Source organism: Coregonus lavaretus (assembly GCF_964263955.1).
Source record: "Coregonus lavaretus genome assembly, chromosome: 24".
In the NCBI taxonomy this organism is placed as follows: domain Eukaryota; kingdom Metazoa; phylum Chordata; class Actinopteri; order Salmoniformes; family Salmonidae; genus Coregonus; species Coregonus lavaretus.
Genome location: NC_140011.1, coordinates 7,443,524 through 7,468,344, shown reverse-complemented (window position 1 = coordinate 7,468,344; position 24,821 = coordinate 7,443,524). Strand labels below are relative to the sequence as shown.

At 44.5% G+C, this 24,821-nt stretch overlaps 3 protein-coding genes across 5 annotated transcripts in view; 2 read left to right on the top strand and 1 right to left on the bottom strand.

Annotated features, from left to right (window-relative positions):
- Positions 1–9,696: 9,696 nt before the first annotated feature.
- Positions 9,697–10,994, top strand: LOC311099385 (HAUS augmin-like complex subunit 1; the record flags this gene model as incomplete). Its single annotated transcript, XM_084140086.1, has 5 exons — positions 9,697–9,713; positions 10,036–10,159; positions 10,604–10,675; positions 10,772–10,819; positions 10,917–10,994. 5 exons carry the CDS (start codon positions 9,697–9,699, stop codon positions 10,992–10,994), a joined length of 339 nt encoding a protein of 112 aa, XP_083996212.1.
- Positions 10,995–13,548: 2,554 nt separating this feature from the next.
- LOC311099384 (uncharacterized protein) lies at positions 13,549–14,136 on the bottom strand (the record flags this gene model as incomplete). The annotated part of the gene is made up of 4 exons (XM_084140085.1): positions 14,122–14,136; positions 13,873–13,969; positions 13,594–13,787; positions 13,549–13,561 (listed from the first exon to the last, which is right to left on the bottom strand). The coding sequence occupies exons 2-4, from the start codon at positions 13,966–13,968 to the stop codon at positions 13,549–13,551; spliced, it is 303 nt and encodes a 100-aa protein (XP_083996211.1). The 5' UTR covers position 13,969; positions 14,122–14,136.
- A 1,335-nt stretch (positions 14,137–15,471) lies between these two features.
- The window catches only part of LOC311100237 (protein ARK2N-like), a 30,216-nt gene continuing 20,866 nt past the window's right edge, over positions 15,472–24,821 (top strand). For all 3 annotated transcript variants that reach the window (XM_084141069.1, XM_084141067.1, XM_084141068.1), the window contains exons 1-2: positions 15,472–15,634; positions 17,136–17,999. In XM_084141069.1, the coding sequence (XP_083997195.1) occupies positions 17,207–17,999 (793 nt within the window). In that variant the 5' untranslated portion in view covers positions 15,472–15,634; positions 17,136–17,206. The remainder of the gene's footprint in view (positions 15,635–17,135; positions 18,000–24,821) is intronic.

Here is a 24,821-nt window from a genome sequence, read left to right as displayed (position 1 = left end):
CGGGCTGCGGCATTCTGGATGAGTTGTAGGGGTTTAATGGCACAGGCAGGGAGGCCAGCCAACAGCGAGTTGCAGTAATCCAGACGGGAGATGACAAGTGCCTGGATTAGGACCTGTGCCGCTTCCTGTGTAAGGCAGGGTCGTACTCTCCGAATGTTGTAGAGCATGAACCTGCAGGATCGGGACACCGCCTTGATGTTAGCGGAGAACGACAGGGTGTTGTCCAGGGTCATGCCAAGGCTCTTCGCACTCTGGGAGGAGGACACAACGGAGTTGTCAACCGTGATGGCGAGAGTTGTCAACCGTGATGAGAGTTAGCCAAGTTATCAGAGTAAACTGAGAAGATGCCGTGAAGATGAAGATGCTTCTTCTACTAAGAAGAAGTTGTGATTGGCAACATAGGCTGATCAAGACTATACCAGTTGTCAATGCCCCCAAGCTATAGAAAAATCCATTGCTATTACAATTTTTTTTTTTTTTTTTTTGTCTTAATTTTTTTTTTTTGGGGGGGGGGGGGGAATGGATCAGCTTAATATTGAGGATATATTGTATCTTCTATCAATGTAATTGTCTGCATCACTTCCAATCCCCCATGTTTTTTTTTATTTTTTTTTATAGTTTTTTTTTTTATATACACTCCCCTTTATTACTTTTCAACCCCACCATCCTTTCCCTACTTGGAGTAAATTAGTGAACAACAATTCCCAGGCCTCTACTTCCGGTCTATACTTACTATCTACACCTTATGGACAGAGTTAATTTTACAATAATTCTATTATATATATTATTATTTTTTTTATTATTATTTTTTTTTGCTCCTGAACTTCTTCTACTCTCAACCTCTCCGATCATTTTCATGATGTCCATCCGGTTTGCTTCTATATGCCATATCTTTCTAACTGTGCTCTTTCCCAAAAGCTCCCAACATACAACCTATATACTTATTATGGACACAGTATGCTTACATTATTAGCTATCTTTGTTATTATTTGTTGTTATTTGTTATTAGTCCCATCCTTCAACTCTATTCAATACCTCCCATCTATCTCTTAACACCATCCATATAGGATTTCTATTTGCCATATATATTTCAACCGTACTGTGATGTTTTACAAAAGTTCTGAACCTTTCTATTCTCATTGCTTCTACAGATTGTGAATTAAAAATAAACATTTTTGCTAAAAGTATTATTATATTATTGATTGATTGACTATGACTTTTCAGATCACCCAGTAATGCTATCTGCAAGGTTAGTTCCAGGTAAATATTGTAATCCTTTAGCCATTCCTGGACCTGTGTCCAAAAACAAGCTACAAATGGACAGAACCAAAACAAATGATCTAATGATTCTGTCTCTTCACAGCAAAATCTGCAGAGCTGGGAAGATTGTATCCCCCATATAAATAACATTCTATTGGTAGCAAGAATTTTATATAATAATTTAAATTGAAAGATTCTAATTTTTGAATCCGGTGTCGTTTTGCGTGTCAGTTCATAAACACTATGCCATGGGATCGGTACGTCAAAGATCTCTTCCCAACTATTTTGCAATCTATATGGGACGGCTGTCAATCCTTTGGTCCTTAAGTGAAACTGATATACTTTTTTATTTATCACAGTTTTCCTTAACCAATTATGTTCTTTAATGCAAGGCCGACAGACAAGTTCCTTACTTTCTCCCCCTTCCACTTTCCTCTTCCACTTTTGCGGTAAGGCTGCAATTATTTGGTTGTAATTTTGGGTAGAGCAGACATTTCCATATGTTTTTGTTAGCTGCATGTGCGTCATAACTCCACCAGTCCTACCGATGATATCATTTACGAAGATTATACCTTTTTTAAACATTCTGTCAAAAAATAAAGGTTTTTTGTTAATTAGTATATTTGAATTTAACCACAATATTTGTTTGGTTACATGTGTCATTCAAGAGCCCTGACCTGTCTTGGCCATCCATGGTTTTGTGGTGTGCAGGTGCCTGGCTCCTACACATGCAGCGGCAGCAACATTTTTGAAGACCTGCAAGGACAGTGGTTGAGATCATGTTACAATTTCAATCCGTTTACATGCAAAATAGTGACCCTCAAATCTGCACCATATTCTGAGTGGACTGATGATAGACAGTGTAGCTATGCTACTAGTTTACCATACAAGTGTGATGGAAAATGTTATGTTTGTGCCTTTCTAATAACCAATTTCTGTGTTCATCCATCACTATCAGTATCTGCAATTTGGCAGTACGCCCAGAACCTTGTTTTGAGAACGAAAGATACAGTGGGGAGAACAAGTATTTGATACACTGCCGATTTTGCAGGTTTTCCTACTTACAAAGCATGTAGAGGTCTGTCATTTTTATCATAGGTACACTTCAACTGTGAGAGACGGAATCTAAAACAAAAATCCAGAAAATCACATTGTATGACTTTTAAGTAATTATTTTGCATTTTATTGCATGACATAAGTATTTGATCATCTACCAACCAGTAAGAATTCCGGCTCTCACAGACCTGTTAGTTTTTCTTTAAGAAGCCCTCCTGTTCTCCACTCATTACCTGTATTAACTGCACCTGTTTGAACTCGTTACCTGTATAAAAGACACCTGTCCACACACTCAATCAAACAGACTCCAACCTCTCCACAATGGCCAAGACCAGAGAGCTGTGTAAGGACATCAGGGATAAAATTGTAGACCTGCACAAGGCTAAGATGGGCTACAGGGCAATAGGCAAGCAGCTTGGTGAGAAGGCAACAACTGTTGGCGCAATTATTAGAAAATGGAAGAAGTTCAAGATGACGGTCAATCACCCTCGGTCTGGGGCTCCATGCAAGATCTCACCTCGTGGCATCAATGATCATGAGGAAGGTAAGGGATCAGCCCAGAACTACACGGCAGGACCTGGTCAATGACCTGAAGAGAGCTGGGACCACAGTCTCAAAGAAATCCATTAGTAACACACTACGCCGTCATGGATTAAAATCCTGCAGCGCACGCAAGGTCCCCCTGCTCAAGCCAGCGCATGTCCAGGCCCGTCTGAAGTTTGCCAATGACCATCTGGATGATCCAGAGGAGGAATGGGAGAAGGTCATGTGGTCTGATGAGACAAAAATATAGCTTTTTGGTCTAAACTCCACTCGCCGTGTTTGGAGGAAGAAGAAGGATGAGTACAACCCCAAGAACACCATCCCAACCATGAAGCATGGAGGTGGAAACATCATTCTTTGGGGATGCTTTTCTGCAAAGGGGACAGGACGACTGCACCGTATTGAGGGGAGGATGGATGGGGCCATGTATCGCGAGATCTTGGCCAACAACCTCCTTCCCTCAGTAAGAGCATTGAAGATGGGTTGTGGCCGGGTCTTCCAGCATGACAACGACCCCAAACATACAGCCAGGGCAACTAAGGAGTGGCTCCGTAAGAAGCATCTCAAGGTCCTGGAGTGGCCTAGCCAGTCTCCAGACCTGAACCCAATAGAAAATCTTTGTAGGGAGCTGAAAGTCCGTATTGCCCAGCGACAGCCCCGAAACCTGAAGGATCTGGAGAAGGTCTGTATGGAGGAGTGGGCCAAAATCCCTGCTGCAGTGTGTGCAAACCTGGTCAAGACCTACAGGAAACGTATGATCTCTGTAATTGCAAACAAAGGTTTCTATACCAAATATTAAGTTCTGCTTCTCTGATGTATCAAATACTTATGTCATGCAATAAAATGCATATTAATTACTTAAAAATCATACAATGTGATTTTCTGGATTTTTGTTTTAGATTCCGTCTCTCACAGTTGAAGTGTACCTATGATAAAAATTACAGACCTCTACATGCTTTGTAAGTAAGAAAACCTGCAAAATCGGCAGTGTATAAAATACTTGTTCTCCCCACTGTATATATCAGTTTCAAGGTCTCAGCTTAGAGAGAAGAAGCCTCATGAGGTATTGGTCTGTCACATGCATGAACCAGTATTGGTCGGTCACATGAATGAAGCAAATGTTAATGATGAATGAATTATGAATGATGAATAGGCTAAATCATGCAAATATAACTTGTCTGCAGTATATAAGAGAACTAACGGGCCTGCCCCGATAGAGCTCCTGACAGACGTGTACTATGGTGCATCAAGTTTGTTGGAACCTATCCAGCATGCTGTTAATAAACAATTATTCATTTAAGATTTACTTCGAGTGTCCCTGTGTAGAATTTGTACCGGTCAAAAGTTTGGACACACCTACTCATTCAAGGGTTTTTCTTTATTTTTACTATTTTTTACATTGTAGAATAAAAGTGAAGACATCTAAATTATGAAATAACACATATGGAATCATGTAATAACGAAAAAAGTGTTAAACAAATCAAAATATATTTTATATTTGAGATTCTTCAAATAGCCACCATTTGCCTTGATGACAGCTTTGTACACTCTTGGCATTCTCTCATACAGCTTCACCTGGAATGCTTTCCCAACAGTCTTGAAGGAGTTCCCACATATACTGAGCACTTGTTGGCTGCTTTTCCTTCACTCTGCCGTCCGACTCATCCCAAACCTTCTCAATTGGGTTGAGGTCGGGGGATTGTGGAGGCCAGGTCATCTTTTATTTATTTATTTTTATTTTTATTTAACCTTTATTTAACCAGATAAGCCAGTTGAGAACAAGTTCTCATTTACAACTGCGACCTGGCCAAGATAAAGCAAAGCAGTGCGATAAAAACAACACAGAGTTACATATGGGGTAAAAAACATAAAGTCAAAAATACAACAGAAAATATATATACAGTGTGTGCAAATGTAGCAAGTTATGGAAGTAAGGCAATAAATAGGCTATAGTGCAAAATAATTACAATAGTATTAACACTGGAATGCTAGATGTGCAAGAGATTATGTGCAAATAGAGATACTGGGGTGCAAAAGAGCAAAATAAATAACAATATAGGGATGAGGTAGTTGGGTGGGCTAATTTTAGATGGGCTGTGTACAGGTGCAGTGATCGGTAAGGTGCTCTGACAACTGATGCTTAAAGTTAGTGAGGGAGATAAGAGTCTCCAGCTTCAGGGATTTTTGCAATTCGTTCCAGTCATTGGCAGCAGAGAACTGGAAGGAATGGCGGCCAAAGGAGGTGTTGGCTTTGGGAATGACCAGTGAGATATACCTGCTGGAGCGCAGACTACGGGTGGGTGCTGCTATGGTGACCAATGAGCTAAGATAAGGCGGGGATTTGCCTAGCAGTGATTTATAGATGGCCTGGAGCCAGTGGGTTTGACGACGAACATGTAGTGAGGACCAGCCAACAAGAGCGTACAGGTCACAGTGGTGGGTAGTGTATGGGGCTTTGGAGACAAAACGGATGGCACTGTGATAGACTACATCCAATTTGCTGAGTAGAGTGTTGGAGGCTATTTTGTAAATGACATCGCCGAAGTCAAGGATCGGTAGGATAGTCAGTTTTACGAGGGCATGTTTGGCAGCATGAGTGAAGGAGGCTTTGTTGCGAAATAGGAAGCCGATTCTAGATTTAACTTTGGATTGGAGATTCTTTATGTGAGTCTGGAAGGAGAGTTTACAGTCTAACCAGACACCTAGGTATTTGTAGTTGTCCACATACTCTAGGTCAGACCCGTCGAGAGTGGTGATTCTAGTCGGGTGGGCGGGTGCCAGCAGCGTTCGATTGAAAAGCATGCATTTAGTTTTACTAGTGTTTAAGAGCAGTTGGAGGCTACTGAAGGAGTGTTGTATGGCATTGAAGCTCGTTTGGAGGTTTGTTAACACAGTGTCCAATGAAGGGCCAGATGTATACAAAATGGTGTCGTCTGCGTAGAGGTGGATCTGAGAGTCACCAGCAGCAAGAGCGACATCATTGATATACACGGAGAAAAGTGTCGGCTCAAGAATTGAACCCTGTGGCACCCCCATAGAGACTGCCATAGGTCCAGACAACAGGCCCTCCGATTTGACACACTGAACTCTATCTGAGAAGTAGTTGGTGAACCAGGCGAGGCAGTCATTTGAGAAACCAAGGCTATTTAGTCTGCCAATAAGAATGCGGTGGTTGACAGAGTCGAAAGCCTTGGCCAGGTCGATGAAGACGGCTGCACAGCACTGTCTATTATCAATCGCGGTTATAATATCGTTTAGGACCTTGAGCGTGGCTGAAGTGCACCCGTGACCAGCTCGGAAACCGGATTGCATAGCGGAGAAGGTACGGTGGTTTTCGAAATGGTCGGTGATCTGTTTGTTAACTTGGCTTTCAAATACTTTCGAAAGGCAGGGCAGGATGGATATAGGTCTGTAGCAGTTTGGATCTAGAGTGTCACCCCCTTTGAAGAGGGGGATGACCGCGGCAGCTTTCCAATCTCTGGGGATCTCAGACGTTATGAAAGAGAGGTTGAACAGACTAGTAATAGGGGTTGCGACAATTTCGGCGGCTAGTTTTAGAAAGAAAGGGTCCAGATTGTCTAGCCCAGCTGATTTGTAGGGGTCCAGATTTTGCAGCTCTTTCAAAACGTCAGCTGTCTGAATTTGTGTGAAGGAGAAGCGGGGGGGGGGGCATGGGCAAGTTTCAGCGGAGGGTGCAGAGTTGGTGGCCGGGGTAGTGGTAGCCAGATGGGAAGCATGGCCAGCTGTAGCAAAATGCTTGTTGAAATTCTCGATTATTGTAGATTTATCGGTGGTGATAGTGTTTCCTAGCCTCAGTGCAGTGGGCAACTGGGAGGAAGTGCTCTTATTCTCCATGGACTTTACAGTGTCCCAAAACTTTTTGGAGTTAGTGCTACAGGATGCAAATTTCTGTTTGAAAAAGTTTGCCTTTGCTTTCCTGACTGCTTGTGTATATTGGTTCCTAACTTCCCTGAAAAGTTGCATATCGCGGGGGCTATTTGATGCTAATGCAGTACGCCACAGGATGTTTTTGTGCTGGTCAAGGGCAGTCAAGTCTGAGGAGAACCAGGGGCTATATCGGTTCTTAGTTCTGTATTTTTTGAATGGGGCATGTTTATTTAAGATTGAGAGGAAATTACTTTTAAGGAACAACCAGGCATCCTCTACTGACGGAATGAGATCTATATCCATCCAGGATACCTGGGCCAGGTCAATTAGGAAGGCCTGCTCGCTAAAGTGTTTTAGGGAGCGTTTGACAGTGATGAGGGGTGGTCGTTTGACCGCGGACCCGTTACGGACGCAGGCAATAAGGCAGTGATCGCTGAGATCCTGGTTGAAGACAGCTGAGATGTATTTAGAGGGTATGTTAGTCAGGATGATATCTATGAGGGTACCCATGTTTACGGATTTAGGGTTGTACCTGGTAGGTTCGTTGATAATTTGCGTGAGGTTGAGGGCATCTAGTTTGGATTGTAGGATGGCCGGGGTATTAAGCATATCCCAATTTAGGTCACCAAGCAGTACGAACTCTGAGGATAAATGGGGGGCAATCAATTCACATATGGTGTCCAGGGCACATCTGGGGGCTGAGGGGGGTCTGTAGCAAGCGGCAACAGTGAGAGACTTATTTCTGGAAATAAGTGGATCTCTACAGTAGATTGCAACTTCACCCCCTTTGGCAGTTCTATCTAGACGGAAAATGTTATAGTTGGGGATGGAAATTTCAGAATTTTTGGTGGCCTTCCTGAGCCAGGATTCAGACACTGCTAGAACATCAGGGTTGGCGGAGTGTGCTAACGCAGTGAATAACTCAAACTTAGGAAGTAGACTTCTGATATTTATGTGCAAGAAACCAAGACTTTTGCGATTACAGAAGTCAGCAAATGATAGCGCCTGGGGAGTAGGAGTGATACTGAGGGCTGCAGGGCCTGGGTTAGCCTCTACATCACCAGAGGAACAGAGGAGGACTAGAATAAGGATACGGCTAAAGGCTTTAAGAACTGGTCTTCTAGTGCGTTGGGTACATAGAATAAAGGGGGCAGATTTCCGGGTGTTGTAGAAAAGATTCAGGGCATTATGTACAGACAAGGATATGGAAGGATATGAGTAAAGTGGGGGTAAACCTAAGCGTTGGGTAACAATGAAAGAGATAGTATCACTAGAGGCACCAATTGAGTCGGTCTCTGCGTGTATGGGGGGTGGGACAAATGAGCTATCTAAGGCAGGTTTAGCTGGGCTGGGGAATCTACAGAGAAATAGTACAATTAGAAATAACCGAAACAACAATAAGCTAACCATGTTTGGGCTGAGGCTAAACATAAACAGGATGTAGTACCGTAAAAAGGAACAGTCCAGCAGACATCAGCTGTATAGCTGAGTTATCATAAGGTCCAGTGAACAGCAATAGGATAGTTCGGAGGCTGCTAAAGCATTAGCAAGTAAGAGGCCACGGCTAGCGTGTGCTAGCGGGCCGGTGCTAGCAGATGGAATCTTCGTGGTCGACGTCGTCGTAACCACATCAGACGATTTCGTCGGCAGACCAGTCGTGTAGGATCGTGTAGGATCTGATGCAGCACTCCATCACTCTCCTTCTTTGTAGAATAGCCCTTACACAGCCTGGAGGTGTGTTGGGTCATTGTCCTGTTGAAAAACAAATTATAGTCCCACTAAGCCCAAACCAGATGGGATGGCGTATCGCTGCAGAATGCTATGGTAGCCATGCTGGTTAAGTGTGACAGACAGTGTCACCAGCTAAGCACCCCCACACCATAACACCTCCTCCTCCATGGTTTAAGGTGGGAAATACAAATGCAGAGATCATCCGTTCACCCACACCGCGTTTCACAAAGACACGGCAGTTTGAACCAAAAATCTCCAATTTGGACTCCAGACCAAAGGACAAATTTCCACTGCTTGTGTTTCTTGGCCCAAGCAGGTCTCTTCTTCTTATTGGAGTCCTTTAGTAGTGGTTTCTTTACAACAATTTGACCATGAAGGTCTGATTCACACAGTCCCCTCTGAACAGTTGATGTTGAGATGTGTTTGTTACTTGAACTCTGTGAAGCATTTATTTTGGCTGCAATTTCTGAGGCTGGTAACGCTAATGAACTTATGCTCTGCAGAAGAGGTAACTCTGGGTCTTCCATTCCGGTGGCGGTGCTCATGAGAGCCAGTTTCATTATAGCGCTTGATGGTTTTTGTGACTGCACTTGAAGAAACTTTCAAAGTTCTTTAAAATGTTCCGTATTGACTTACCTTCAGGTCTTAAAGTAATGATGGACTGTCATTTCTCTTTGCTTATTTGAGCTGTTCTTTGGACCATGATAGATGTTGGTGATGTGGACACCAAGAAACTTGAAACTCTCGACCCGCTCCACTACAGTATGAAGTATAATGGGTTACTGGAGATAAATAACATATGAAGAGATAATGGGTTACTATAGATTTGATTGAGTAACAATAGAAATAATAATAATCATAATAATAATAATAATAATAATATACAACTTGCATACCCACACGTAGACGTACGTAAGTGGTGTAAAAAGTATTAAGAGAATTGAATAGTATAATGGGTTACTAGATTTGATAAAGTAACAAAGTATGAATGTGTAATCGGTTAACTTGCTAGGTAGAGACTTAGTCTGGACAGAGCACCCCATCTACATGGTCTGATAGACATCTGCCAGCCCAGTTATTGTGAAAGTTGATCCCAGAAAGAGACTCTAGTCTCGAGAGCTACTTTAAAAAAGGAAGCTCCCTCCAAAGTTTCTCTTCCCTTCTGAATTGGCCGATGCATTTTATAAATTCAGCGCATTACATGTTAATTAAGTGATAATGCCAGAGAAGCCGGTGTTTGTTGGATATATTGGTACTGGTGTTGTTAGTCCTGAGACGAAGTTGAGGGCCGACAAACCATGCCAATATATCCAACAAACACCGGCTTCGAGGGCATTATCACTTTTATACAACGGGTTACCAACATATTCAAATAAATGATTGACATATTTTCATTAAAAACTTTATGTTGATTAACTTATTTGTACTATTTCTAACCTTACAAGAGTAAGAGGATCACACAGTCATGATTCATCTGAAATGTTGCATTTGTTTTAAATGCTCACATCATCTGCACAGATCTAGAGTTAATTAATTGACATAATCATCTGATTACAGGGACGTCAAGAAAACAGTGAAAGCTCAAGCGCTGGAGAGTGCTAAAGCAGAAGAAAGACTGCTGAATATGGACTATGTCAAAGCAAAATCCAAAGACCTGTCATACCAAAACAAGAAGGCAGAGGTCGCTGTTGTCTTATGTGCAGCTGATAATATGTTGTTTACTAATTTTCTTCACATTTTACATTTTAGTCATTTAGCAGATGCTCTTATCCAGAGCGACTTACAGTTAGTGAGTGCATACAATTTCCATACTGACTCAAGAGTCAAGAATTCCTTTGTTTGGTTTCTGGTTTTGAGATGTTGGATTGGGGGTAGCTTGTGGTTTATTGAGCTGGGAAGTCAACCTCGGAAACATGGTCAGGTGGTTAGGGCTTTTTGCCTGGGTCATAAGCAATGCATGTTCATCCTCTCACCCTCAGGACCAGCTGGCATCCAGACACATGTAGAATCAAATCTTCCACCAAGCTTTCTTGGAGTTCTCCGAGGTATACTTATGTTATGATTTTTTTAAGCTGGTAGTATTTGCTGTGAAATGTATTGCAATGGTTTTCTCCTCCCTCTGCAGGAAGTTGCCACGTTGAAACAAGAAATTATACCTTTGTCAAAGAAACTAGAACCCTACAGAGATTTGAGCCCAGTAAGAAATGTTCGTATTTTTTAAAAGTAATTTCATTTACATTTTCCCTCATTTTTGTGATATGCTCTTCTAAATAATATCGTATCTCCCCATTAGAGTCCATCTCTTGCTGAAGTAAAAATTGAAGAGGCAAAGCAAGAATTTGTGAGTTTTGCCATTCTACAATACAACATGAATTTTGTGATGATACTGTACATTGTGACAATTATATTTTAAGTTAACTGTTTTCTCCTTGTCCAAGGCTGCAATTGATGCTCAACTGGAGATGAAGGTGGACTTCATTAATTCCTCCATGTCTAAAGGGCTGCTTTTAAAATGACACATACATTTTGGGGATTGTAAGTGTAGAAAGTATTTGTAATGATAATAAATGTCAATGGAAATCGTAAGGGTTTTTCATCAACTTGTCATGGGCTGTTTAGGCTATATTTTTCCAGAATGTGTGGAAGGGTATCTTTATCTGTCTTACAAAATCATAGGTGGGAAAGTAAAGATGAGCCACTATGCTTTTGAACATTCAAAGCAACTGGGAAATGTCCAGACACATGGAGAATCGAATCTTCCACCAAGCTTTCTTGGAGCTCTTGATCCCACTGCACACACCTGCAGTGGAACCAGTGCTGGCAGAAGTCACAGCACACTCATGGCACCTCGGATCTACACTCCTGAGGGGAGCTTGCAGGCGGATCACGCTCCCCGCAGCGAGCACAGCAGGTGGTGTCTTCTTTTATAAAAAATAAAATAATAATACAAATTGATTAATATGGTTTTGCAAAATGTAGAAGTTCTTCAACAACAATAGTAATTGATACAACTGAGAGAGCGAGAAAAACAGATTATGAAGTACCTGAGAGTGGTGCCATGGGTGGTGTGACAGATGTGACCGGTGTAGCTTTTCTCTTCCTTTTCTGTGCTGCAGTTTGAGAAAAAGTAGTGTTAGACAGAGCATGTTGCATGAAAACCCTTTTCAACTTTTTTACATCAATACCTCTGGAGGAAGCTGCAGAGGTTTTGGAGGAGGTGGAGATGACTTGAGGGCTGGTGCTATGTACTGTAGATATGTAAAGATATATATTTTTTTTACATTGCTGTTTTATAAAACGGATAAGTAATTTTTTCGTAATTTAACATGTGTTTACCTGTTGAGGTGGTGGTATTCAAATTGCAGGGGGCAGGGACACCAGACGAGGCTGCTATGGTGGTGTGACCAGGGGAGACGGAGGAGGCAGTTGGTCCAGAGGAGGCCGTGTTGGTGGTGACAGACATGGGGGGTGGTGTGCATTGGGGTGGTGGTGGACAAAACCGCCGACGATGGCTTGGAGGAGCTGGTGTTTGTAATGGTGGGGTTGAGGGGCCGACGATGGTGTGGCCGGGAGAGTAGGCATGTGGCCTTCTTCTGCAGCTGGGGACTCCGGCGGCTCCTACGGGTGTTGCACACTGGGAGGCACTGGCAGGGGTGATGCAGCTGTCGGGTGGTTCCAGCGGGGGGCCCAGCATAGGCGATGGCGTCAATGGTCTCATCCATGGCAGCCCTCTCCTGTGCCCTCAGTGTTCTGAGGGCTGCCCGACGCTCTTTCTCCTCTGCCTCGGCCCTCTCCTTCTCACCCCTCTCCTGCCACTGGCGCGTGTATTCCTCCTCGGTGAGGCATGTGGCGACCACAGGGAGTCTTCTGTATCAGTCCAGCCGATACTTCAGGACAGTAAGGATGTGCCCCAGGTCCTTCGCTATCAGCCCCCCCTCTATTAGGGGGTGCTCTTCTAGAGCTAGGGATGGGACTGGAGCAGGGGCTGGGACTGGAGCAGGGGCTGAGGGTCCTCCTGTGGTCGCTGGGGAGGAGGTGCTGATGGATGGCACAGTGCTGCTGGTTCCAGTAGAGGCAGTGTTGGGACCCGGTAGGGTCGGAGACGGCATTAAACGGGACCCTTCAATGGCTGAAGGGTCAAAAGGGAAGAGGCCACACTTCTTAAATCCTTCCACCACATAGCGCATGTCCTTGCATCGCTGGTACGGGTAGCGGAATACTCTGGCAAATTCTGATTTGTTTACCATGTAGGAGTGGTCAAAATGGCTAAGGTCTCCAGCTACCTTGGAGAACTCAGCCTTTAAAGGGCCAAAGTATGCCACATCCAGCGGCTGCAGGACACGGGTGCAGTGTGGTGGAAGACAAAGAAGTATAACCCCTTCCCTTAGTGCCACCGCGAGCACTTCCGGGTCCATGTGGCTCTTATGCCCATCGAAGAGGAGAAGGAGAGGGCGCTCTTTCACTGCATGCTTAATGAAGTGCTGAAACCACTTCCTGAACAGGTCCCCGTCAATGTAGCCACTGCTTGACCGTCCATACAAGGCTTGGGGGGAGCCTCCCAGTGTGTAGTGGCCACCGGGGAAACACTTGGGGTAGATGATAAACGGGGGGACGTCCTCCCCAGTTGCGTTGAAGCAGGCCAGCACTGTGATGTGCTCCTTGGTCCCCAGAGCCTCCTAGTACACGTGTTTTGCGCCCGGGGAGCCAGCACTTTGTGCCTGCTCTGGTCGCTACGAAACCCAGACTCATCAAAGTTATAGATTTGTCTGGGTTTCTCCCTCAACCCACTCTCCTCCAAGTGCTTCTCATAAGAAGTGAAGAAGGTGTCCATCGTCTGACGTGTGGCACACTCAGCTCTCCCCCTATCCAGGGTGTCCGGCCTCCTCATGCTTAGGTTCTTGTGCCTCCTCCTGAACATTTCCCACCACCTCTTCCCCAGTGGTGGGATTGTTTCCCCTGGGTGTCGAAACCTACAATAGAATAGAATATATAATTGTCCATCCAGGATGAAAATGTTTGTTTTGGCATCACCATACACATTCACATTTACATCATACACATTGAGAACAGTCAGTCCACCAATCTACATACATAAACACATAGAACACCAAATACCTGCGTATTTTGTCAGCGTATTTCATCAGCCTCTGTCTGGTGAAGGGGAACCCATGGCTGGTGCAGTAGATACAGTACTGCACCAGAGACTTTTCATCCTCTGGTGCAAGCAATGTGGGTGGTCCACTGCGACAACCATGGGTCACCCGGCCGCTCAGCCTGTCCGCCAGGGTCTCCCGAGGTACACCATGCACCTTGGTAGATAAGAAAAGAAAACTGTTACTAGCAGATAAAATTCACATACACATGGTAATCTCCTAAAAACAAAAGATGCCTAACCTTGGCAGCCTGGCGGATAGCCATCCCTGCCTCGCAGTCCTCCATGGCATGGAACATGTCCACCTCACTCCACTGCTTCCTCTTGACTTTCTCCATGCTGCAGTGGTAAATACATGTAGCTAAATAACTTGGCATACTATACACATTTTAGAAAGATAACTCAATCTGAATATGTATAAACATTTACATTTCAAAGCTAAGGCATTGAAAGGTGATGAAAGTTTTCACAATAACTGAAAGTGTACCCACGTTTTTTGTTTGATGTTATTTGTAATGAAAATTAGTGTCCCAATTAGTGTAATATTGATGCATACATTGTACCATTTGACTAAATACTGCCTCTATGTAGCTGTTGTAAGATGAAACATAGCCAACAGTGATAGGTGTCAAAAAGTTAATGGTTCAAAGTTCCAAATACATTTTTGCAGATTGTGCAAAACGCCTCAGTCAGAGGACTCCAATTTTGATACGGTAAGGCTTGACAACATGCAGCTGTTTTCGTGATGTGTATTATCTAACGCTTACAATTTCTTTCCTTTTTGCTTACTTAGCAGTTCTATCAACATTTACCAACTAAGCTAGCAACATGTGAAAATCTGTTAGCTATATTTCAGAGGTAAAAAGTTGGATATTAAATGATGTGTGGTCTGTCGCGCAGTCGAATTGTACAATATGCAGCGTGTTCCACAAAATGTGTACATATACACTTTTTTGAAAACGCTCAAAACTTAACTTACATAAATTGCACTGAAAATCAGTGGTCGCAAAACTCACCGTTATTTTCCAGTCCATTTAAATGTTGAGCTCGAGGTGATTTAGTCCTCCAACCGCTAGAGAGTGTCCGATGTTAGGGGGTGTCGATGTTTGGGGGAAATTAGCTACCCTAGTTGTCATAGTAGCGATGGGTGTGTGTGCAGTGGTGTAGGCTGATTGGTGGTGGTGCTTCCTATCACTCAGAAGTTATGTCGCAAGCTAAGGTGACAACAATGCCTGACATGGACATTTCCCAGTTGCTTTGAATGTTCAAGGATAACATGATCAAACTTTAAAAACGAGTCATTTTTGGCTAGCCACAGCAGTCAACTAGCTAGCTAGGTAGCTGTTTAGCTTTCTAGCACATTCACTAATTAACAAGCTAGTTAGCTACCACATGTTATTGTCAAACTGTCAACAGAGTAGCTAGCAAGCAACAAGATATGCCTAATAACAGTCTAAAAATCACAAATAAATCAGATTTGACCGTTCAGACACAAGTCACATGGCCAGGAATCAGATTTGTATTGGACTTCAAACCACCTACGAAGGTGGCTTGAAATATCTGATTCCATGTGCTTTTTGCCTTCAGTTCAGACTGCAGGAAAAAGAACAGATTCGAATCGGATATGCAAATAAATAGGATGTGACTTCAAACTGTCAATGTGAGCACGGCTTTAGTGATATATGTTCAAAACCAAAATACAGTGTTCACCTACAAGCTGAAGTGATTATGTAGCTACACTACCTCCTCCAAGACGCACAGAGGTGCTCGTTTTTCCAATGTCATTTACAACCAGGGAAGTGACGCACGAATTTTTATGTGAACATCAGCCGGTGGGGACATTTTGAAATAAGTAGCTAGCTGGTATTCGTATGTGAGAGTGGACTAAGGTTGACGTTACACGTTTATTATTTGTATATGTCATACGTAAAAAAAAATCATATCTAATAATGTCGTCACAGAAGTCGGACACTGAAGAAACAAGCGTGTAACACCCGGTCCAAGGTAAGGTGCTAGCTAGCAAGTTAGCCTGCATAGCTAGATACGCCGTCAGTGCTAACTGGCTAGCACACCATGGCTAGCTAAAGGACTGCGTTTTAAATTGAATCGTCACTAGCATAGCTAATGTTACGTCTCTTCCATTTTAGGTAGTTGGCTAACTACGTAGCTAGCTGCTCAGGGGTTCGTGCTAGTATAACAAATGCATACATGGATAACGTTAGTGGACTATGTTTACAAATCCCCCGTCCTTCCCCGCAACTGAATCCACTTGTCAAAAACGAACGATTTATGGGAAAGTTGCAGCCTTGCTCAGTAGCGGCCCGCAATTCGGGGCGTTTCTGCATGTGGGCATCCCCCCCCCCCCCCCTCAGGCATCCCATTGGTTCCTGTTTTAAAGCCCCCCACCCCCCCTTACCAGCCATATTCATGCTTGTGTGACACTTTATATTCAGGATTTCCCCAGATTGTCAATGCGGTTGAAATGTGTCAAAAGGGAAATATAAGTATTTTTGGAGCGAAGGACACTGTCCTGGCTAGCTACCGGTGTCGCTCCCACCTGTTGTGTACCAGAGTCCTAGCTAGCTAGGACACTGACATTCACTCCCGCCTGCCGAACAGCTGCCCTCACCGTTGTTAACAAAACTGCTGGAAATCGGTGCCCGACTGGCAGGGGCGAAGGACACTGTCTACCGGTGTCCTAACTAGCTACCGGGGTGTCCCTGCCTCTTCTTCTGTGGGTTGTCTGCCGGCTGAGGACCTGTGAGGCGTCTGTTTCTCAAACTAGACACTCTAATGTATTTGTACTCTTGCTCAGTTGTGCACTGGGGCCTCCCACTCCTCTTTCTATTCTGGTTAGAGCCAGTTTGTGCTGTTCTGTGAAAGGAGTAGTACACAGCGTTGTACGACATTTTCAGTTTCTTGGCAATTTCTCGCATGGAATAGCCTTCATTTCTCAGAACAAGAATAGACTGACGAGTTTCAGAAGAAAGTTATTTGTTTCTGGCCATTTTGATTCTGTCATCAAACCCACAATTGCTGATGCTCCAGATACTCAACTAGTCTCAAGAAGGCCGGTTTTATTGCTTCTTTAATCAGCACAACAGTTTTCAGCTGTGCTAACATAATTACAAAAGGGTTTTCTAATGATCAATTAGCCTTTTAAAATGATAAACTTGGATTAGTAAACACAACGTGCCATTGGAACACAGGACTGATGGTTGCTGATAATGGGCCTCTGTATGCCTATGTAGATATTCCATTAAAAATCAGCAGTTTCCAGCTACAATAGCCATTTACAACATTAACAATGTCTACACTGTATTTTGATCAATTTGATGTTATTTTAATGGACAAAAAATGTCCTTTCCTTTTGACAACAAGAACATTTCTAAGTGACCCCAAACTTTTGAACGGTAGTGTGTATATATACAAAAAATGCGGAAGACACATTTCAGTACAACTGACTCGGTATCCCCCTTTCCCTTTATATATATTGTTGTTCCAGGTGAGTTCCTGTCCAGGCCCACCCTTCTAAGACAGTCAGACCACGGGGCCCTACGCTCAACTAGCATTAAGATGGCAGACAAAGAGGAGTTTGTGGATGGCGAGACCCTCCCAGAGTGTCCTGCACAGGTGGGGTCAGCAGCTGCTTTTAGGGGGGAGCAGGGGGAGCCCCTTAAAACAGAGACCACCACCAGCTTTCCACCAGGAGAAAAGGAGGGGGACAGCCCCCTGCAAATGGAGGGTGAGCCCAGCCTGCTCTCCATGCCCTGCCTCATGAAGGAGCTAAGGAGAGACTCCCCAGAGTCCCAGCACGCCTCCACTGGCAGCGACAAGCCTGCCTCGGGCTGCGTCCACGAGAGCGACTCCTCCAACCCCTGCATACTCTCACCGTCCTCCAGTGGCCACCTGGCTGACTCAGACACACTCTCCTCTGGTGAGGAGGGAGCCGCCTCGCGGGCGTCTGGGGAGGAGGGCACCACGGTGGCCGGGGCCGACACCGAGCTGGCAGCAGGAGGCCAAACGTCAGCATCAAGTGGGCGAAAGGCCCGGCGTTCACGTTCTGAAAGCGAGATGTCCACCAACACAATGGCAGCCAAGAAGAACCGCAGCCAGCCGGCTGTGGCAGGAGGCGCAGGCGGCGAGAAGCAGACCAACGGCCGGCTGGCTAAAGTCAAAGGTCACCGGAGCCAGAAGCACAAGGAGCGGATACGGCTTTTGAGGCAGAAGCGTGAGGCAGCGGCGAGGAAGAAGTACAACCTGCTGCAGGACAGCAGTACGAGTGACAGTGACCTCACCTGTGACTCTAGCACCAGCTCTTCTGAAGACGAGACATCAGGCGGCAAGACAATCACCACAGACATCCCAGGTAACAATCAACACCAGACACATTTACCCAACCCACCCAGGGGTAATATTCGCCACACGTATATCCCATGTTAAATGCATTTACTACAGACATTCCAAGTAACCCACATTTAGCACACCATAAAGTAACAATCACTATACAGTAACAGTCAAAAGTTTGGACACACCTACTCATTCCAGGGTTTTCTTAATTTTTACTATTTTCTATAATAATAGGGAAGACATCAAAATTATGAAATAACACATATGGAATAATGTAGTAACGAAAAAAGTGTTAAACAAATCCAAATATATTTGACATTTTTCAAAGTAGCCACCCTTTGCCTTGATGACAGCTTTGCACACTCTTGGCATTCTCTCAACCAGCCTCATGAGGTAGTCACCTGGAATGCATTTCAATTAACAGGTGTGCCTTGTTTAAAGTTAATTTGTGGAATTTCTTTCCTCCTTAATGCGTTTGAGCCAATCAGTTGGTAGAGCAGTTGGTAAAGCATAGCGCTTGCAACGCCAGGGTTGTGGGTTTGTTTCCCACGGGGGGCCAGTATGAAAATGTATGCACTCACTAACTGTAAGTTGCTCTGGATAAGAGCGTCTGCTAAATGACTAAAATGTAAAAAATGTGTTGTGACAAGGTAGAGGTGGTATGCAGAAGATAGCCCTATTTGGTAAAAGACCAAGTCCATATCATGGCAAGAACAGCTCAAATAAGCAAAGAGAAACGACAGTCCATCATTACTTTAAGACATTCAATCCGGAAATGTCAAGGACTTTGAACGTTCCTTCAAGTGCAGTCGCAAAAACCATCAAGCGCTATGATGAAACTGGCTCTCATGAGGACCGCCACAGGAATGGAAGACCCAGAGTTACCTCTGCTGCAGAGGATAAGTTCATTAGAGTTGGCAGCCTCAGAAATTGCAGCCCAAATAAATGCTTCACAGAGTTCAAGTCACAGACACATCTCAACATCAACTGTTCAGAGGAGACTGCGTGAATCAGGTCGAATTGCTGCAAGGAAACCACTACTAAAGGACACCAATCATAAGAAGAGACTTGCTTAGGCTGAGAAACACAAGCAATGGACATTAGACCGGTGGAAATCTGTCCTTTGGTCTGATGAGTCCAAATTTGAGATTTTTGGTTCCAACCACCTTTGTGAAACGCAGAGTAGTAGGTGAACGGATGATCTCCACATGTGTAGTTCCCACCATTAAGCATGGAGGAGGAGGTGTGATGGTGTGGGGGTGCTTTGTTAGTGACACTGTCAGTGATTTATTTAGAATTCAAGGCACACTTACCCAGCATGGCTACCACAGCATTCTGCAGCGATACGCCATCCCATCTGGTTTGCGCTTTGTGGGACTATCATTTGTTTTTCAACAGGACAATGACCTAAAACACACCTCCAGGCTGTGTAAGGGCCATTTTACCAAGAAGGAGAGTGATGGAGTGCTGCATCAGATGACCTGCCCTCCACAATCACCCGACCTCAACTCAATGGAGATTGTTTGTTTGGGATGAGTTGGACCGCAGAGTGAAGGAAAAGCAGCCAACAAGTGCTCAGCATATGTGAAAACTTCTTCAAGACTGTTGGAAAAGCATTCCTCATGAAGCTGGTTGAGAGAATGCCAAGAGTGTGCAAATGGTGGCTACATGATCCCATATGTGCTATTTCATAATTTTGATGTATTCACTATTATTCTACAATGTAGAAAATAGTAAAAATAAGGAAAATCCCTTGAATGAGTAGGTGTGTCCAAACTTTTGACTGGTGCTGTACATTTGCTACAGATCACATTACAGTGCATTCGGAAAGTATTCAGACCCCTTGACCTTTTCCACGTTTTGTTACACACATTACCCTCGTAATGACAGCAAAATCAGGTTTTTAGAAATGTTTGCAAATGTATTTAAAAATTAAAAACTGAAATCACATTTACTTAAGTATTCAGACCCTTTATTCAGTACTTTGTTGAAGCACCTTTGGCAGCGATTACAGCCTTGAGTCTTCTTGGGTATGACATTACAAGCTTGGCACACCTGTATTTGGGGAGTTTCTCCCATTCTTCTCTGCAGATCCTCTCAAACTCTGTCAGGTTGGATGGGGAGCTTCGCTGCACAGCTATTTTCAGGTCTCTCCAGAGATGTTCGATCGGGTTCAAGTCCGGGCTCTGGCTGGGCCACTCAAGGACATTCAGAGACTTGTCCCGAAGCCACTCATGCGTTGTCTTGACTGTGTGTTTAGGGTCATTGTCCTGTTGGAAGGTGAACCTTCGCCCCAGTCTGAGTTCCTGAGCGCTGTGGAGAAGGTTTTCATCAAGGATCTCTCTGTACTTTGCTCCGTTCATCTTTCCCTCGATCTTGACTAGTCTCCCAGTCTCTTCCACTGAAAAACATCCCCACATCATGATGCTGCCACCACCATGCTTCACCGTAGGGATGGTGTCAGGTTTCCTCCAGACGTGACGCTTGGCATTCAGGCCAAATAGTTCAATCTTGGTTTCATCAGAACAGAGAATCTTGTTTCTCATGGTCTGAGAGTCCTTTAGGTGCCTTTTGGCAAACTCCAAGTGGGCTGTCATGTCTGGCCACTCTACCATAAAGGCCTGATTGGTGGAGTGCTGCCAATTGGAAGATTCTCCCATCTCCACACAAGAACTCTGGAGCTCTGTCAGAGTGACTAGCGGGTTCTTGGTCACCTCCCTGACCAAGGCCCTTCTCCCCGGATTGCTCAGTTTATTTGGCGTCCAGCTCTAGGAAGAGTCTTGGTGGTTCCAAACCTTTTCCATTTAAGATTAATGGAGGCCACTGTGTTCTTGGGGACCTATGATGCTGTAGACATTTTTTGGTACCTTCCCCAGATCTGTGCCTTGACACAATCCTGTCTTGGAGCTCTACGCAGAATTTCTTCGACCTCATGGCTTGGTTTTTGCTCTGACATGCACTGTCAACTGAGGGACCTTATCTACAGTGAGGGGAAAAAAGTATTTGATCCCCTGCTGATTTTGTACGTTTGCCCACCGACAAAGACATGAGCAGTCTATAATTTTAATGGTAGGTTTATTTGAACAGTGAGAGACAGAATAACAACAACAAAATCCAGAAAAACGAATGTCAAAAATGTTAGAAATTGATTTGCAATTTAATGAGGGAAATAAGTATTTGACCCCTCTGCAAAACATGACTTAATACTTGGTGGCAAAACACTTGTTGGCAATCACAGAGGTCAGACATTTCTTGTAGTTGGCCACCAGGTTTGCACACATCTCAGGAGGGATTTTTTCCAACTCCTCTTTGCAGAGCTTCTCCAAGTCATTAAGGTTTCGAGGTTGACGTTTGGCAACTCGAACCTTCAGCTCCCTCCACAGATTTTCTATGGGATTAAGGTCTGGAGACTGGCTAGGCCACTCCGGGACCTTAATGTGCTTCTTCTTGAGCCACTCATTTGTTGCCTTGGCCGTGTGTTTTGGGTCATTGTCATGCTGGAATACCCATCCACAACCCATTTTTAATGCCCTGGCTGAGAGGAGCTTCTCACCCAAGATTTGACGGTACATGGCCCCGTCCATTGTCCCTTTGATGCGGTGAAGGTGTCCTGTCCCCTTAGCAGAAAAACACCCCAAAGCATAATGTTTCCACCTCCATGTTTGACGGTGGGGATGGTGTTCTTGGGGTCATAGGCAGCATTCCTCCTCCTCCAAACACGGCGAGTTGAGTTGATGCCAAAGAGCTCGATTTTGGTCTCATCTGACCACAACACTTTCACCCAGTTCTCCTCTGAATCATTCCGATGTTCATTGGCAAACTTCAGACGGGCCTGTATATGTGCTTTCTTTAGCAGGGGGACCTTGTGGGCACTGCAGGATTTCAGTCCTTCACGGTGTAGTGTGTTACCAATTGTTTTCTTGGCGACTTTGGTCCCAGATGCCTTGAGATCATTGACAAGATCCTCCCGTGTAGTTCTTGGCTGATTCCTCACCGTTCTCAGGATCATTGCAACTCCACGAGGTGAGATCTTGCATGGAGCCCCAGGCCGAGGGAGATTGACAGTTCTTTTGTGTTTCTTCCATTTGTGAATAATCGCACCAACTGTTGTCACCTTCTCACCAAGCTGCTTGCCGATGGTCTTGTAGCCCATTCCAGCCTTGTGTAGGTCTACAATCTTGTCCCTGACATTCTTGGAGAGCTCTTTGGTCTTGGCCATGGTGGAGAGTTTGGAATCTGATTGATTGATTGCTTCTGTGGACAGGTGTCTTTTATACAGGTAACAAACTGAGATTAGGAGCACTCCCTTTTAAAAGTGTGCTCCTAATCTCAGCTCGTTACCTGTATAAAAGACCCCTGGGAGCCAGACATCTTTCTGATTGAGAGGGGGTCAAATACTTATTTCCCTTATTAAAATGCAAATCAATTTATATATTTTTTTACATGGGTTTTCTGAATTTTTTTGTTCAGTCTCTCACTGTTCAAATAAACCTACCATTAAAATTATAGACTGATCATGTCTTTGTCAGTGGGCAAACGTACAAAATCAGCAGGGGATCAAATACTTTTTTCCCTCACTGTAGACAGGTGTGTGCCTTTCCAAATCATGTCCAATCAATTGAATTTACCACAGGTGGACTCCAATCAAGTTGTAGAAACAGCTCAAGGATGATCAATGGAAACAGGATGCACCTGAGCTAAATTTCGAGTCTCATAGCGAAGGGTCTGAATACTTATAAATAAGTTTCAAAAACCTGTTTTCGCTTCGTCATTATGGGGTATTGTGTGTAGTTTGAGGAACATAATAAAAAAATAACATTACATCCTCATTCTAAAATGGAACAAAATGTGGGAAAAGTATGAATACTTTCCGAATGCACTGTAATTATTACAAAAATACACATTTCCCACAGACATTTCAGATTAATCACTCCACATACAGTCACCAGAGACATCAAGTAACAATAGTGTCCCCGGCCAATACAAACACTGACTGACGCTTCTGGTTATTAATGTTTGCTCATCTGAAATGGATTCTAGCACAGGCATCACTGATTGTTGAATGTTTTAATGACTTTTCCACTGTTTCATTTGTCTCGATTCACCATGCCTTTTGAAGGTTACAACACATCACTCACCACGTAATCCACACGTCGGCAGTGTTCTTGTTGAACTGTGACTGTCGTTGTGGGAATGTAGACATAATTTACTGAGTGTTACAATTGGGTTATTGTTTTGTGCTGCTGTAGGGATACATTTTTTACCACAGTATATGACCACTGTGTGGTAACCTTGTGACATAGTACACTCCTCAAAAAAATAAAGGGAACACTTAAACAACACAATGTAACTCCAAGTCAATCACCCTTCTGTGAAATCAAACTGTCCACTTAGGAAGCAACACTGATTGACAATACATTTCACATGCTGTTGTGCAAATGGAATAGACAACAGGTGGAAATTATAGGCAATTAGCAAGACACCCCCAATAAAGGACTGGTTTTGCAGGTGGTGACCACAGACCACTTCTCAGTTCCTATGCTTCCTGGCTGATGTTTTGGTCATTTTTGAATGCTGGCAGTGCTTTCACTCTAGTGGTAGCATGAGACGGATTCTACAACCCACACAAGTGGCTCAGGTAGTGCAGCTCATCCAGGATGGCACATCAATGCGAGCTGTGGCAAGAAGGTTTGCTGTGTCTGTCAGCGTAGTGTCCAGAGCATGGAGGCGCTACCAGGAGACAGGCCAGTACATCAGGAGACGTGGAGGAGGCCGTAGGAGGGCAACAACCCAGCAGCAGGACTGCTACCTCTGCCTTTGTGCAAGGAGGAGCAGGAGGAGCACTGCCAGAGCCCTGCAAAATGACCTCCAGCAGGCCACAAATGTGCATGTGTCTGCTCAAACGGTCAGAAACAGACTCCATGAGGGTGGTATGAGGGCCCGACGTCCACAGGTGGGGGTTGTGCTTACAGCCCAACACCGTGCAGTACATTTGGCATTTGCCAGAGAACACCAAGATTGGCAAATTCGCCACTGGCGCCCTGTGCTCTTCACAGATGAAAGCAGGTTCACACTGAGCACGTGACAGAGTCTGGAGATGCCGTGGAGAACGTTCTGCTGCCTGCAACATCCTCCAGCATGACCGGTTTGGCGATGGGTCAGTCATGGTGTGGGGTGGCATTTCTTTGGGGGGCCGCACAGCCCTCCATGTGCTCGCCAGAGGTAGCCTGACTGCCATTAGGTACCGAGATGAGATCCTCAGACCCCTTGTGAGACCATATGCTGGTGCGGTTGGCCCTGGGTTCCTCCTAATGCAAGACAATGCTAGACCTCGTGTGGCTGGAGTGTGTCAGCAGTTCCTGCAAGAGGAAGGCATTGATGCTATGGACTGGCCCGCCCGTTCCCCTGACCTGAATCCAATTGAGCACATCTGGGACATCATGTCTCGCTCCATCCACCAACGCCACGTTGCACCACAGACTGTCCAGGAGTTGGCGGATGCTTTAGTCCAGGTCTGGGAGGAGATCCCTCAGGAGACCATCCGCCACCTCATCAGGAGCATGCCCAGGCGTTGTAGGGAGGTCATACAGGCACGTGGAGGCCACACACACTACTGAGCCTCATTTTGACTTGTTTTAAGGACATTACATCAAAGTTGGATCAGCCTGTAGTGTGGTTTTCCACTTTAATTTTGAGGGTGACTCCAAATCCAGACCTCCATGGGTTGATACATTTGATTTCCATTAATCATTTTTGTGATTTTGTTGTCAGCACATTCAACTATGTAAAGAAAAAAGTATTTAATAAGATTATTTCATTCATTCAGATCTAGGATGTGTTA